The 13,837-nt window shown below is 48.8% G+C and overlaps 2 protein-coding genes across 2 annotated transcripts; one reads left to right on the top strand and one right to left on the bottom strand.

Moving 5' to 3' along the window:
• Positions 1 to 333: 333 nt before the first annotated feature.
• Positions 334 to 5,555, bottom strand: WDR77 (WD repeat domain 77). The gene is made up of 10 exons (XM_075443132.1): positions 5,374 to 5,555; positions 4,997 to 5,182; positions 4,580 to 4,721; positions 4,458 to 4,507; positions 3,829 to 3,899; positions 3,397 to 3,451; positions 3,050 to 3,121; positions 2,862 to 2,970; positions 2,345 to 2,413; positions 334 to 2,154 (listed from the first exon to the last, which is right to left on the bottom strand). The coding sequence occupies exons 1-10, from the start codon at positions 5,507 to 5,509 to the stop codon at positions 1,995 to 1,997; spliced, it is 1,050 nt and encodes a 349-aa protein (XP_075299247.1). The 5' UTR covers positions 5,510 to 5,555; the 3' UTR covers positions 334 to 1,994.
• A 58-nt stretch (positions 5,556 to 5,613) lies between these two features.
• Positions 5,614 to 9,203, top strand: ATP5PB (ATP synthase peripheral stalk-membrane subunit b). Its single transcript, XM_075443050.1, has 7 exons — positions 5,614 to 5,741; positions 5,856 to 5,898; positions 6,711 to 6,856; positions 7,360 to 7,523; positions 7,922 to 8,047; positions 8,270 to 8,449; positions 9,031 to 9,203. The coding sequence occupies exons 1-7, from the start codon at positions 5,714 to 5,716 to the stop codon at positions 9,100 to 9,102; spliced, it is 759 nt and encodes a 252-aa protein (XP_075299165.1). The 5' UTR covers positions 5,614 to 5,713; the 3' UTR covers positions 9,103 to 9,203.
• The last annotated feature ends 4,634 nt before the right edge of the window (positions 9,204 to 13,837 follow it).

Consider the following 13,837-nt stretch of genomic DNA (forward strand, 5'->3'; position numbering starts at 1 on the left):
GGGCCGCGGTTTTGCTCGCAGGATGGCAGTGTGAGGAGCCTGATGGGGCTCAGTACCTGGCATTGAAAACTTCTCCTTCTAGCTGTGCACAATGGAAAACCTACTTTGAGTTTGGGAAAGAAAAGCTTCCTGAAAACAAGCAGGACTTACAGCCTGCCTCGCACTAGCGCTGAAGAACGATACTACCCTAGCATTAAACAGGAATACGAGGCATGTTTATTTAAGAATGGTTTCAATTTGGGGGACTGAAATCACAGCTTCCCTTTAACTGTGTGAATGATCTCAGCTGGCTCTTCAGGACTACGGAAGTGGCCCAGTGAAACTTCTACCCAGTTAGAAATGAAAACTATGATTTATTTAAAAACTGTCTTCCACTTTTTCCAAGACAACTTTTTCACAAACAGCACAAGACCCGTTTCACTTTTCCATACACCATCAGGGATCCTGAACAGGTAACTCTTCTGGTAGTTCAAGGGGTACTTTTGAGGAAATTTGCTAATTTTTACAATAATTTACCTCTTCCTTGTTATGCACTGCTCCAGATCAGGAATTCTGCTCTGTAAACATCTGTATGACACAGGAATTTTAAAAAGTAGCAAACAAGGTTTAAAGAGGGTGTGAGGAAAGTACAAAGCCTGGGATAGCTCAGTCTGCCTAAAAATTGTGGGCTCTGCATAATGTAGATCAGCTAAAACCCATGTCTCGGCAGGGATAAGCCCCCTGGAAGTGGTGTACACTTTAGTGTTGCGACCATGCTAAAGAAACAGGAGTAGCATTCATTTCAATAGTATTTTTTGTTTCATAAGTCAGGACCTGCTTTATTCTGTCTAGGAAGCATTAGGCCAGGCCAAGCCACATCTAGAGCAGTGGCAACACATGCAGAGCAATGATTTTTTTTTTTTCAGTTAAATACGTTCCAGGGAAACAGTTTAGTCTTAGAAGTATGTGGTATATTACAAAAAAACACATCTAAGGATTATGTGGAGTCTGTTTTGGGGATGATGGGAATGCTTGGTCCCCTCAGTCTCCGGCACAAGAAGTCACTCTCACAGGTATGTCAGGAGTCTCATTTATAGCAAAGCAGAGTCTGTTTATAGGAGCAAGCAAATGAAAACTGAAGTCCTTAGTCCAGTTTTTCCCTTACATAAACTTGTGTTCACAGGTCCTATCTTTGAATAAGTTGTCTTCAGCACAGAGGAGATGAAACACGGTGTCAAACAACATTGCAACTGCTAACTTCCCTTGGCTTTCAGCATCCTACTGTGAAAGCCCCTTGGAGCTGGCCTCAGCTGCGAGCCGGTGTTGAGCAGCCCAGGATCATGCACCCCCACAAAGGCGTTTAATTACAGGGCTGCAGCTGGGATCATTACCCCACAGCACGCCAGACTCCTCACACCAAGCGCTGCGTTCGGATGCCGGTGCACAGGCAGGGCTGACCATAGGATCCCCACCAGCAGATACTGAAGACCAACCCTCTAAACCACAGGCTGCACTGAGGACAACAGCGGAACCCCTTCTGTCTCTCAATGCTAACATGTCTTCCCCTCCAGCTGAAGGAGTTAATTTACATAGCAAAGAACCTTACTCAAAGGTGAGGCTCTCCAGCCAATAAGAGGTGGGTGTGTTTACCTCCCCCAATATGTTTCTATTAATTCCATGGATGCTTTGGAGCACTGAGGAAGGAATAGAGGTTGGTTTGTTTTTTTTTTAAATTATACCCAATTCCCCGTCTCTCCAAGTCTCCTCTGTGCCTGAAGTCAATTTTTTTCGGGGTAAAATACTGAAGTCTTATCACAGGTGAAGCCAACTCCTGAGGAGAGGGTAAAACTTGGTTTGTAACTAACTTATGCCTACTTCAGCATTACTACAGGAGCCTTCTTGGTCACAAGCTTCAAGGCAGACACCAGACCTACCCGCTCCAGTTCACACACGCCTTTGACTTCAGCAGAACCAAAGTAATGCCAGGAAGGAATTCAGTCAATGAGTTTATAAAACTATTCTTTTACACAGTTGACTCCAGAAGCTTCACCAGTTGGTACGGGGACAGTGTGATGTAAAACCTGATGATCCCATCCAACTGTAGTGAGCAAGTCGTTGTCTGAAGGAGACCACGATAAGCCTTTTACAAAGTCTCGATGAGAACGGTTTCTGAACCTGGAAAACATGAATGCTCCATTAGCCAAAAAGCACTGTCACTAATTGTTTAGGGGCTTGTGCAATTCATAACTGCTAGTTTGTTAGGATGATGCAGGAGTATTTTCATCTTCCGCTCAGCATATGGATAATAACGAGAAGTCAGCAAGACAAACACTACAGTAGTGAATACATTCTGTCTAGTACTTACACCTCTGAGAGGTCTGAGTCAAGAACAGCTACTGAACAGTCTTCACTGATGGAAGCCAGTAAGGGTGAGCTGGAGGACAGAGATGAGACCGCCGTTAGAACAATCAAATCAAGAAAGCTTCTTGGGGATAAACTTGTGAAAAGCGCATTTCTCAGTGAGCCTGACCCAGGTACAGTGAATTAACTGACACCAAAGCTTACAAAAGTGTTTTCCTCATCATTTGGCAGGTTGCCAGCACCCTAAGCAAGAATATTCTATTAGCGCCAGAAAGCGAGGGACCTTCCTCAAGCAGAGGTGACTGCAGTTAAAAAATCCCCCCAGGGAGTGGGTAATTCGGAATGCTGCAGAAGTCTTCTGTATGTTCACACATTTCACGTCAGAAGTGAGATGATGTTTGGTTTACTCTCTATCAATCTTGATACAAAGACCAAAACTAGTACTGTCACAGGTTTTGCTCTAAAATAACATTTTCAGGTGTATGCAGGCACACATTCTATGCCAATATATCAGACTGTACCTATGTGTAGAAAATGCAAACCCCGTGATACTCCGGGTATGCACAGTGGAGCTGAGGGCAGAATCGGGATTCTTTGTGTCTACTAGTGCAACCGTTCCATTTTCGTCACCTTGAAGAGAGGGAGAATGAGGTTATTAGAAAGACTTTGATTTGTCTGGTGAAAGTGAAATAATAAGATCGCTTCTTACCCAAAGCAAAGATGTCACTTTTCTGTGGATGCCACATGAGTGAGGTAGGGAGGTGATTACAGGCACTGCAAACTGCGAGTACATAAATTGGGATGAGTGTGAAAAGAGTCAGTACAGAGCTGTTCCTACACCATCTCATTTAGCGCTGCTGCTGCACTAAGACAAATATTTCAAAGCTTACTGTACTTCCGTGCTGGTGTTAGACTTCCTTAGGTTTTAATGGGCTTTTCTGCCCTAATGGCCAGATTGCTAGATTTGAAGTTAGACATAGTGAAGTCTGGCATATAGTAATACATTTCTTCCAACAAAAGCTCGTGCACAAGCAGTGACTGCATACAGAAACATACCGATTCGAGTAGCTGGTTTGGGGCATCTGGTGTCCCAGAGTAAAGTTCTGCTGTCCTACAAATCCAAAGTGAATGAGAAGGTTTTTACAATTTCTTTGTGGCAGGAGGTAAGCATAAACTCATCACTGCAGAACCGCTGCTGACCCACATTCAAACCCGCACCACCTCTTCTTTTGTGTTAAAGTGACGGCGCCATGAACTGCACGTTCGCTCCTTCGGTCATCCCCAGGACAGACCTAGGACCTCCCACGTTTTAATACAGACCTGTAGAAATCAGCTTGGTTGGCAACTGCTCAGGCTGTAATATTTAAGTAACATGGGTATGCAGCTCGTAACGCAATAGGTGGTTTCTCGCTAAGTGCATTTAACTGTAAATAACTAAAGCTAAATCTCATTTTTATGGGGTAGAGTTAGACAGAGAGCGAGCTTTACCTCAGCACAGGAGAGGAACACAGTGTCCTTGCCAGGACAGGAAGCCACACATGTCACTGCACCGGAGTGAGCTACCAAAAGCACAAAAGGATAAAGAGCCTCAAAAGACTGTATCCAGTTTTCCCCACACGCTCCCACGGACCTCTGCGGGCACAGCAGCGTTGCAAGGACTAGTTTATGCCCAGACACAGGGTAACTCCTGCTCAGCAGCAGCCAGCTGATGAGCTGCCGCATCCAGCCAGAGCCGCTGCAGCCGAGTCCCCGTGACGCGCGTTAGCTCGAGGAAGCCTCTCCAGACAAGAGGTCGGTTACAGAGGGGCTGGGGGAGAGGATCAGAGCGTGGCCTCTGCTGTGCCTACAGATCACAGCGCCGTCCCTCCCGAGATCGGCATCTCCAAGGGTTAGGAGATCACAGGACCGTATGCAGGCGGAAGAAAGATTTCAGTACAGAAGAGAGACTCTAAAATACGCTTAAGCTGCAAGGCAAACCGAGCATTCATTTTGTGGGGAGAAATGAACAAGAGAGAAAGAAATCAGGCCGTGCCAGAAACTGGCAGACGTCGGCTGACGGCCCCGAGCGCGGTGTGGGGGCTGAGCCCAGCCCGCAGCCCCCGGCGAGGGGCACTCACCTCTGTAGGAGTGCAGCACCGTCTGCTGCGGCAGGTCCCACACCTTCACGCTGCGGACAAGAGCGAGCAGTCAGCGCCCGGCACCGGCCCCGGCGCGCGGCAGCCGGGCCGTGGACACTCACCAGAAGTCCCTGCCGCCGCTGACGGCCTGGGTGCTGCCGGCCAGCACGGCCACCGTCATCGCGATGTCATCGTGCTCGTATTTACAGAACTTGTTGACGATGAGGGTTTCGTTCTCCTCCAGCTCCCACAGCTCCACGGCGCCTGGGGGGAACCGGGGGGGCACCCACCTCAGTGCAGGGGGACACGACACGCACTCCGGGGGGGTCACCCACACCTCGGGGAGGAGACCCCTCTCGGAGAGGGGCACCCATTTCAGTGTGTGTGGGGCAACACCCACTCCGGGGGGGTCACCCACCTCGGGGGGGGGGGGGGGGGGCGGACACACATCCACCTCAGTGGAAGGGGGTCCCGGGGAAGGAAGGGGGGTTCCCCCACCTCAGTAGAAGGAGGTCCCGGGGGGACTCCCCGTTGCTTACCGGAGTCGGAGGCCACCAGGATGCCCCTGTCCGCCACCCAGCGCAGGTCGGCGACGCCTGCCTCGGTCTGCACGCCGGCGGTGCAGAAGCCCTCGCTGGGGGCGCGGCGGGGGTCGGCGAAGACCCAGAGGGAGCCGGCCCAGCAGCGCCCGCTCAGCCCCGAGGCGCCCAGCAGCAGGGCCCCGTCTGCGGGAGAGCCGAGGGGAGAGGCCCGGTGAGCGCCCGCCGCCGCCGCTCCCCGAGGGGCCGGCCCGGCCCCCCCGCTCCCGGTCCCAGCCCCCCCGCTCCCTGCCCCGATCCCCCCCGGTCCCGGCCCCCCCGCTCCCGATCCTCCCCGGTCCCGGCCCCCCCGCTCCCGGCCCGGCCCCCCCCGCTACCCGCGCGGTAGTGCGCGCCCTCCAGGTGCCGCTCCATGCAGGCGGGCGCGTTGGGCGGGATGTTCCACTCGGGCCCGGCCGCGGGGTCCGCGGGGTCCGGGGGCGGCGGGGGCTGCTCGGGCGGCGGCTCCTCCATGGCGGCGGGACCGGGAGCGGGAGCGGGGCCGGCGGCGCCCCCACGTGCTCCCGCGCCGCGCGCGCCACCGCCTCTCGCGAGAGCACCCGCCCCTCTTCGCGTCTCGCGAGAGCTCTGCCGCCGCCATCTTGGTGCGGGGGCGGTCGGCGGTCACCGGGACGAAGGGGATCGAGCCGCTGCCTGTCCGGTCCCGTCCCTCCCGCCATGCTCTCCCGCCTCGTCCTCCGCGCCGGTGAGCCGGGGGGAGCGCCGTCTCCCGGGGGTGGGGGTGGCGGGCGGCTGGGCCGAGCTCCGCGCTGACGCGCTCTGTGCCCCTCTCCTCCCCTCCCCCTTTCTCTCCCCTCAGCCCCGGCCGCACGGAGGAGCCTACTGCCCGCCGCCACGGCCGGGTGAGTACCGCGGGCGGGCCCGGGCCTCGGCGGGCCGCGCTGGGGCTGCGGCCTGCGGCTGAGCAGCCTGGGAGCGCCTCGGGAACCCCCCCGGGAACCCGCCCGTCGTCGCGTTAAAATAACGTTTTTCCGGGGCTTTGTCTTTATCCTTGAGGAGCTACTGGAGAGAGTCCAGCGCAGGGCTGCCAGGATGATGAGGGGTCTGGAGCATCTCTCCTACGAGGGGAGGCTGAGGGAGCTGGGCTTGTTCAGCCTGGAGAAGAGAAGGCTGAGAGGGGAGGTTAGAAATGCCGAACAATATCTGCAGGGTGGGTGTCAGGAGGATGGGGCCAGACTCTGTTCAGTGGTGCCCAGCAACAGGACAAGAGGCAACGGGCACAAACTGAAGCAGAGGAAGCTCCAGCTGAACCTGAGGAAGAACTTCTTCCCTCTGAGGGTGACGGAGCCCTGGCCCAGGCTGCCCAGGGAGGCTGTGGAGTCTCCTTCTCTGGAGATATTCCAGCCCCGCCTGGCTGCGGTGCTGTGCAGCCTGCTGTGGGTGACCCTGCTTGGGCAGGGGGTTGGGCTGGGTGACCCACAGAGGTCCCTTCCAACCCCGAACATTCTGCGATTCTGAATCTGTGATTCTAATGGAGGCCATGGGGTTATAAAATCATTGCGGTGGGGAGTAACCTCTGGAGGTTATCTGGTCCCACCCACTTCCTCAGAGGAGGCTGGCTGGTGGCTGCCTCCCCGCTCAGTGGGACACGTGTCAGGGTCTCATCTGAGGGTGGGGCTTTTAAGAAGCTTAATGGGAACCTCATTATTTACAGCGTGTTGCACACCACGAGACCACTGCATACAACTCAGCAGTGTTTGGCTCCTTTGCCACCTCTGCCTGAGAAAGGAGGAGAAGTGCGTCATGGTTTGATCCCTGAGGAGTTTTTCCAGTTTCTCTATCCTAAAACAGGAGTTACAGGTTAATATATACTTTTTTTTTTTTTTAAATGTGTGTTTAGTTATGCTTATTTGGTTCTGTCCACCACTTCTGACTGCTGTAAAGGTAAAATACTAGGGAAAATTATTTTTGCATATGCAGAAGTAGGTTGTGGAAGAATGTGCCAGTGCAGCACTTCCTGGCTCTAAAGCTAGGCACCTGTGCAAAAAGAATGTTGTGAGGTTGGTCTTGCAGAAAGGTTTATTTGCCTGATGACCGTCAAAACCTTCAAAGGGAGATTTTTGCCTGTTTCTGAATGAGCAGGAGCAGCAGGTCCCATGCAAGGTGCAAGCTGTTTCCCTTTCTGGTGAGCGCCCTCATGGCACCCTTCCCCTTGGTGGTACTGGGTTTCTACTTTTTGTCGTGGCAAAAGAGAACACCTGCTGATCTTCCTGTAAGCCTTAAACTAGCTACCGCTTAGGTGTTTGACTTCAGCGAGCCTCTCTATGCTTTGTACAAATAATGCTGCTTTATTTTTTCATTAGGGCCTTACATGTTGGGAACTGGACTCCTGCTTTACTTTCTCTCTAAGGAAATCTATGTAATTAACCACGAGACAGTTGCAGGTGCCTGCATATTAACAGTCATCATTTATGGCATAAAAAAATACGGATCTAATGTAGCAGCTTTTGCTGACAAACTTAATGAGGTAATAAAAGAAACCATAATCTAACTTTGTAGTAGTTAACAAATATTCTAAGTTACCTGCTTAAATATTTGTAAGAATATTGTGTCCAGGGTGTCTAGAAATCTGAGTCTAATATCTTCAGAATGTTGCTTAAATAAGGTATGTTTCAGATCTTATGTTGATATTGTTACAAAAGTCTTCTAAAACTCCTACTAGCACAAATTATTTCTTTAAAGTAGGATTGATTGTGAACCCTAATTCTGCTGTCTTGCCACCCTTCAGCCTCAACCCTGGCATAATCCAGTTTGTGCGGATACTTCTCAAATCTTAATACAGAATTTCAGAAGTTAATTACAGATCACTTGTTCTCCTTGCATCTTACTTTCGTTCTGAAGTGTATTTTTTGTTTCACCTTTCAGGAGAAAGTGGCTAAAGCTCTAGCTGTCAAAAACGAGGCTATTAAAGATCTTGAGACTGCCATTGAGCAGGAGAAGAAGGAGCAGTGGAGGGTCGAAGGCCGCGGTTACCTCTTTGACGCTAAGCGGGTACGCAGTTCCAGCTCTACTCTTGGCTTCTGCTGCAGTCTCTGCTGCATAATCTGGGTGCCCCTTCGTCTGCTGACAAGTAACAAGCCATTTACCCTCTGTATGTTGCAGACAGGGCCAGTTCCACCGCCTGATCCGGTGACTTTTGCTATAGAAGGTGTTCTGCTGCTGGTTTGTATTCTTGACAGATGTTAACCCTTTGATTTCATCTTCTGTGTCTAGAACAATATTGCAATGTTGCTGGAAACTAATTACCGAGAACGATTACTGATGGTGTACAATGAAGTAAAGAAAAGGCTGGACTATCAAGTGGCTATGCAGAATTTAAAGCGTCAGAAAGAACAAGATCACATGATTCAGTGGGTGGAGAAAAACGTTGTTCAGAGCATCACACCTCAGCAGGTACTTGTTTTTTTTAATATGCTTCACATTTTCGTCCGTAGAAGTACTTGTTGTCCGGTGATTGTGACTTAAGCCGGAAGATGCTAGGTCATCTTTGGGTGACTTCCAGACATGGCTGCAGCACATTCCTGCTGCTGCGTAAGAGCTAGGAAGCCCAGTTACTAGGTACCAGATGCTTATGGCACTGGTGATTTGAGCTGGTCACGTGTGGTGTTTGTTGTGGCAGCACAGAGCTAAGCTTGTGATAAGGCGTATAGCTGACTGGTCAGGGAATTCACTTGTAAAATTCTCTGTGAGAGACCACGGCAGCTTAAGATCTGCAGATGTGCTCTAGATGTCTGTCCTTTTGAGGAATGAAGCCAAGAACGAAAAAGGAAACGGTCCTAGCACCACGGGCAGATGGTTTAATGTAGGTCATTGTTTGGATTTGCACCTCTGACTTCATGAGCTGTGATTATATCCCTTTTACTCTGTACCTCGTTTTATGGGTCTAAAAAGGAGTATCTAAAATGCATATTTTGCTTGGTTAAATGTCTTTCCTAACATCTTTCTTCTGAAAGCTGTTTTCCTTTCTTTTGCAGCAGAAGGAGAGTATTGCAAAGTGCATTTTGGACCTGAAGGCATTATCGAAGAGCGCACAGGCAGCAGTGTAACCGCAGAGCATCCGAGTCCACTGATGTGTGTCTCATTGCTAACTGTTGGAAACTGTATGATTCTAAACTGTCATTAAAAAAAACTAGACAAACAAGCAAAACACTCTGCTGTCTTTCACTACCAGTAGCGATGGTAATTTCTGTTTTGTGTTTGAAGTAGCTGGGCCTGTCACATAAACCGCTACAGTTAGTTTATACTGGGCGATTACTTGAAATCACAGTTTGTGCCATTCCGTTTGGTTCCTTGTTTGGTCAGGAGCACTTCCAGAGAGAAGAGACAGAATTTACTTTCACACAGTGAAAAATTCTGGTGTTCCTAGAGTGATCAGTTTGTCTTGTAGAATTCGGTGTGATAATGACCTGTAGATATTTTCTGTAATTGTAAACATGTTCTAAAATCAAAAGAAGTGCCAGTGCTCCTGTTCACCTAGTCCCGTACTTGGAGGTATTCTGAATGAACGTCCTCATTTAGAAAACGAACTGAAAAAACCCGCTCAAAGCTTCAAATAGTGATAAAGGCGTCTTCCTGCTCTGTGGGAAAGAGGGCGCAGCAGACAGGAAACGTGTCAGAAGCTACGGGCAAACTTTGCCTCGACTGAACTTGCCCGTATGAAGTTTAAAACAGTGAAATGGAGAAGTTTATTCTAGAGGGTGGGTTTTTTCTGAGTTTTCATAGAAAAAAAAGTTGCTTTCTTTTGTGTAACAAGGAAAATAGTTTTATCTGTATTATGATAATACACAGTATAAGCCTTTCCATGTTCTTTTTATAGGAAATGTTTTCCCTGAAGGATTGTGTTACATATCAGATGTGCCAGCTGAGCAAAGCACTTAACCTGGGTGTAATCTCATCCTTTCTGTGTTGGGAAGTGGTTTGTTTAGTAAATAAACGTAGGGAAGCAGACTCAGGTGTGCTTACATGCCTCTCTTACATGGATGGGTACTAGAGTGGGGAAATGCTTATTTTTAGTGGAGTTAGTAAAACAGCACAGTTTTCTCCACTTCTCAATACAATAGTTCAGTAAAAAAAGTGTGTTCTTCAGAAGTAAAAACCTTACTTAAAAGTAAGTTAATTAGCTTCAGCTGAAACTGCCTTTTTTTTAACGTGAACAGTTGCTGAGAATGCAGGTGTTTTTCATAGTTTCCTGTTTTTTGATTTTAAAAAAGTGAAGTTGCTCAACTTCCACATTTGTGTAACCCCACTTCTGAATGACACTTGAGCTTTAACTAGTTTGACGGATTTCTTTTCACAAAAGCAAGTGGTTAAACTGCTGTGCCAAGGCTTCAGGAGTTTTCTGCCAGGAGGTGGGCAGCAGTTCTATGGTGCGAGGTAAGATGAAGCCGCATCGCTTGTTGTCGCTGCTTTTATTGCTGCAAACACATTGCACTTCCAGAGTCGCTGTAGGCAGCCGGGCGGTCTGAGCCGTTTGACCCTTCTGGGATGCAATGGTGTGCAGTAGGGAAAGATGGCAGCAACAGGGAGCAGGGTGCTTGCTTTCACATCGTCAGCAATGCCTTCACGTTAATCGCAGTGTGCAGTTTGCAGGCTGTGTGCTGAGAAATACCAGGGCAGGAATTTGGGAGGAGACTGGTACTTCCCTATCTTTAAGATTCCACCGCAAATCTGAGAAGAAAGTGACCATTCCTGTTGCTTTGGTGGAAAAAGTCAATGTAACTTGGGAAGGAAAATCTGAAAGAGGGCGTTTTTTTCAAAGCTGCTTCTAGTCGTGGAAATGTTTGTAAAGCTCACTCAGTTCTAGCTGCTGCAAAAGTAATACCGTGGGTGCTTTTTTAGTGGTTGTCCTGAAAGAAGGCGACTTGTTCGTCAGAGCGTAGTGAGCGTGCACGTGTGTGCGCAGGAACACGACGTTGGGAAGTACGATCCGTGCTGTGTCATTGCCGGGTTTGCTCTGTGGCTTTGCGCCAGTTTGTGTAAGCTGTCTGGAAAATTGCTAAAAACTCAGTACAGGAGTTAGAAGAAGGCGACAGGTTTGTTGTGCTCTAGTGTGTGTGTACCTATGTGTACATAAATATGACTTTTTTCCCCCTCCTTTTAGCTTCTCTTGCTGTTCGTTAGTCTTTGGAGAGAATGGGAGGTGGCTCCTCAAAAGGAAATGCAGGTATTTTCTTCTTTACATAATTTACTTAGATGCAGTGTTCTTGACGAAGTTGATCCTGTTCTGACTCAGAAGGGGCTGCTGTGGGGGTAGCTTAGCAGGAGGTGTACGTGTCTGGGGATGAACTGCACGGCCGGCAAAGGCTGCTGTGGAGCAGTAAGCATGTGAATAACTAAATTTTTCTGTCTGCTGTTTCCATTTTCAGCCCTCTGATAGGGAAATGTTACACTTACAGTGATACTTACCAGAATAGATGCATGCCTTTATGTAGTTCTTGTTGCTTGTAATAGAACTGGAGAAATCAACGCATTGTAAAACCGATTTTTGATTTATTTTTTTTTTCCTATTCATTTCCAGTTACACCAGCACCCATTTCCACTACTGTCACCATATCTACCACTGTATATACCTCTGCGGCTGACTTAAAAGCTTCAGAAGTCAAGTGCTGGATTGACAAGTAAATGCTGCACCCTTATTTCCTGACTTCACATGCAGAGTTCCCTGAGATGTCAGACTCCTCCTGTAAGGGATGAGTTATATCCAATACATTTCATGTCTTGGGGTCTTAAAGGTTGCGTAGAACTTCTTAGTCTGTGCGCTAGACATTTAATTCATAGTGATGCTTAATGCAGGGACGCACCTTTTAATCTCACGGGGCTTGGGATAAATGATGTATTACATTTCATAAAGTTTGGTGAATCTGAGCACTACTGATTCTTCAACACCTCTGTTAAAACTGCGGATTCTGACACTATTTTCTGTGTATCAACAGCCATGAAATATTCTACATATCGTTAGCTTTTATCTCCGGCGTCCTGTTGACTGTCCTGGTTTTTGCCATCTACCTCCTCAGAAAAAGTAAGCGGCACAGCAGAGGGAATAACGGCCGCGTGCCAGTCCAGACCTGGTGGCAGAGGAGTGCTTGACATCTTGTGCTGTGCATATTAACATGGATGGTGCTAAGTTTCCGTGCTCTTTGGGTTGCGTCTTGCAGTGCTAGGGTTTCGAAGTGACTTCAGCAGTTACTTTGAAAGGGGCTCAAATTATGCCTCCCTTGAATAAATAAATCACTTATTGATGAACAGGTCATTCGTGGCAGTGACTCCTCATGAATCGCCCCGGGGCAGTTTTCATGGAAGAATTAACTTTAGCGTTGATGAGTTGTGGTGGGTTGTGTTGGTTGTGTTTAGTTCGGTTTGGTGGTTTTTCATCCTGACGCTGGCTACACGGTTCTCGCCAGACTCATCAGTCTCTGTCATCCTAGCCGCTTCCCAGAGGCGGGCAGGGACTTGGGCTGCTGAACTGCTCGCTCTGCCGGGAAGGTCTGTGACGGGTTTGACAAGCCACGTCTAAGCCACGCGCTCTCTGGTGCTGCTCTGTCACCCCGCTCTCGAGTCTCTCTTGCACCGCTGTCTCCAAACGCAGTGCAGACACCTGAGACTGGAATCCCTCTCCTTCCCAGAGTGCAAGAGATCCCACCAGAATTCGCAGGAGCAAGTTCCCTCCCAGGCAGCGACCGAAGAATCTGCTACAAACATCCAGGTAAAGGTCACAGCTATTGTTTCTAATACTTTATGCAGAGGCTTCAGATTCTTGATGGAATGGTAAGTATTAATTGGGGGGCAGGAGGGGGTAGAAAAGAGGTTTGCTCTTGTAAGACTCAAGCGTTAGTCGGCAGTTCTTTTGACTCAGAAGTGCTTGCTTTTGTGCATCCAGAGCTTCACCCGTGTTTATAGTAGTCCTGGGAGGTACCTGGACAGTAGGAGGGAGGATATTCCTTCTCTGTTATCACGCGGCTCAAATGCCATAGTCCCCACGTATTTCAAGGATTCTGGGGCTTAACTAAACCACTAATTAGCAGGTTATGGGAAGATCTTTTTAGAGGACAAGCATTTCTGCAGATTTCCTGCATGATACTGGTTCTTTGGAAGCCCCTAATGCAGAGTTGACCCAGGATCCTGCGCTAGACTGACACCTGGTCTGATCCAGCATAGCACTTACTGGTTGCCCACGTGTGGGAACAGACTGTGACTGCTTGTGGTCTGCAGGGTCGAGGGCAAACTGAAAGCAGGAAACTCGCGCTGGGATGCGATGCTTGCATGCTCTCTAATGTTTGCGGCTTCTTTCACATCCCCAGAATGAGGTGGCCTACAGCACTCTGGTCTTCCAGCAAAGTCAGAGACAAATGGCTGTGTGATGATGAAGTTTCCAGTGAAATGAAGATGCTTGCACTTTCTGAGCATCAAATGCTACCAGAACATTACTGCAAGGCCTGTAGTGCTCGGAGAAATGCCAGCACTGCCGTATGTAACATCAGTTCATTTTACAAGGGGAAACTAATGTCTCCTATTCCAAACTGCTTGCCAATGGTTGTGGACAAATTGCTTTTTATACCATATTTCCTTGTCTGTAGAAATCCTAATGAGTCCTTACAATGTACTTTTGAAGCTTCCATTTGTGTGTTTGCTATTGCTTTGAGCGACCAAAGGGAATTGAAAAATGGCATCATTACTCTCCGTCCATTCACGTCTGTGCCCTGAAGTTTCTCTTTTCTGCCACAGACGGTAGTATTTATCTTGGTTTTTGATTGCCAAGTGCTCTGATTAGTTATTTTCTGCTTA

Source organism: Opisthocomus hoazin, chromosome 25 (genome assembly GCF_030867145.1).
Source record: "Opisthocomus hoazin isolate bOpiHoa1 chromosome 25, bOpiHoa1.hap1, whole genome shotgun sequence".
Taxonomy (NCBI): Eukaryota; Metazoa; Chordata; class Aves; order Opisthocomiformes; family Opisthocomidae; genus Opisthocomus; species Opisthocomus hoazin.

Coding starts and splice junctions, on each gene's coding strand:
- WDR77 (XM_075443132.1), bottom strand. CDS start 5,509: ATGGAGGAGCCGCCGCCCGAGCAGCCCCCGCCGCCCCCGGACCCCGCG. Junction 4,722..4,996: donor CCTGGTGGCCTCCGACTCCG/GTAAGCAACGGG, acceptor GGTTCCCCCCAG/GCGCCGTGGAGCTGTGGGAG. Junction 3,452..3,828: donor TGTTCCTCTCCTGTGCTGAG/GTAAAGCTCGCT, acceptor TTGGATTTGTAG/GACAGCAGAACTTTACTCTG.
- ATP5PB (XM_075443050.1), top strand. CDS start 5,714: ATGCTCTCCCGCCTCGTCCTCCGCGCCG. Junction 5,899..6,710: donor CTGCCCGCCGCCACGGCCGG/GTGAGTACCGCG, acceptor CATTATTTACAG/CGTGTTGCACACCACGAGAC. Junction 7,524..7,921: donor TTGCTGACAAACTTAATGAG/GTAATAAAAGAA, acceptor TTCACCTTTCAG/GAGAAAGTGGCTAAAGCTCT.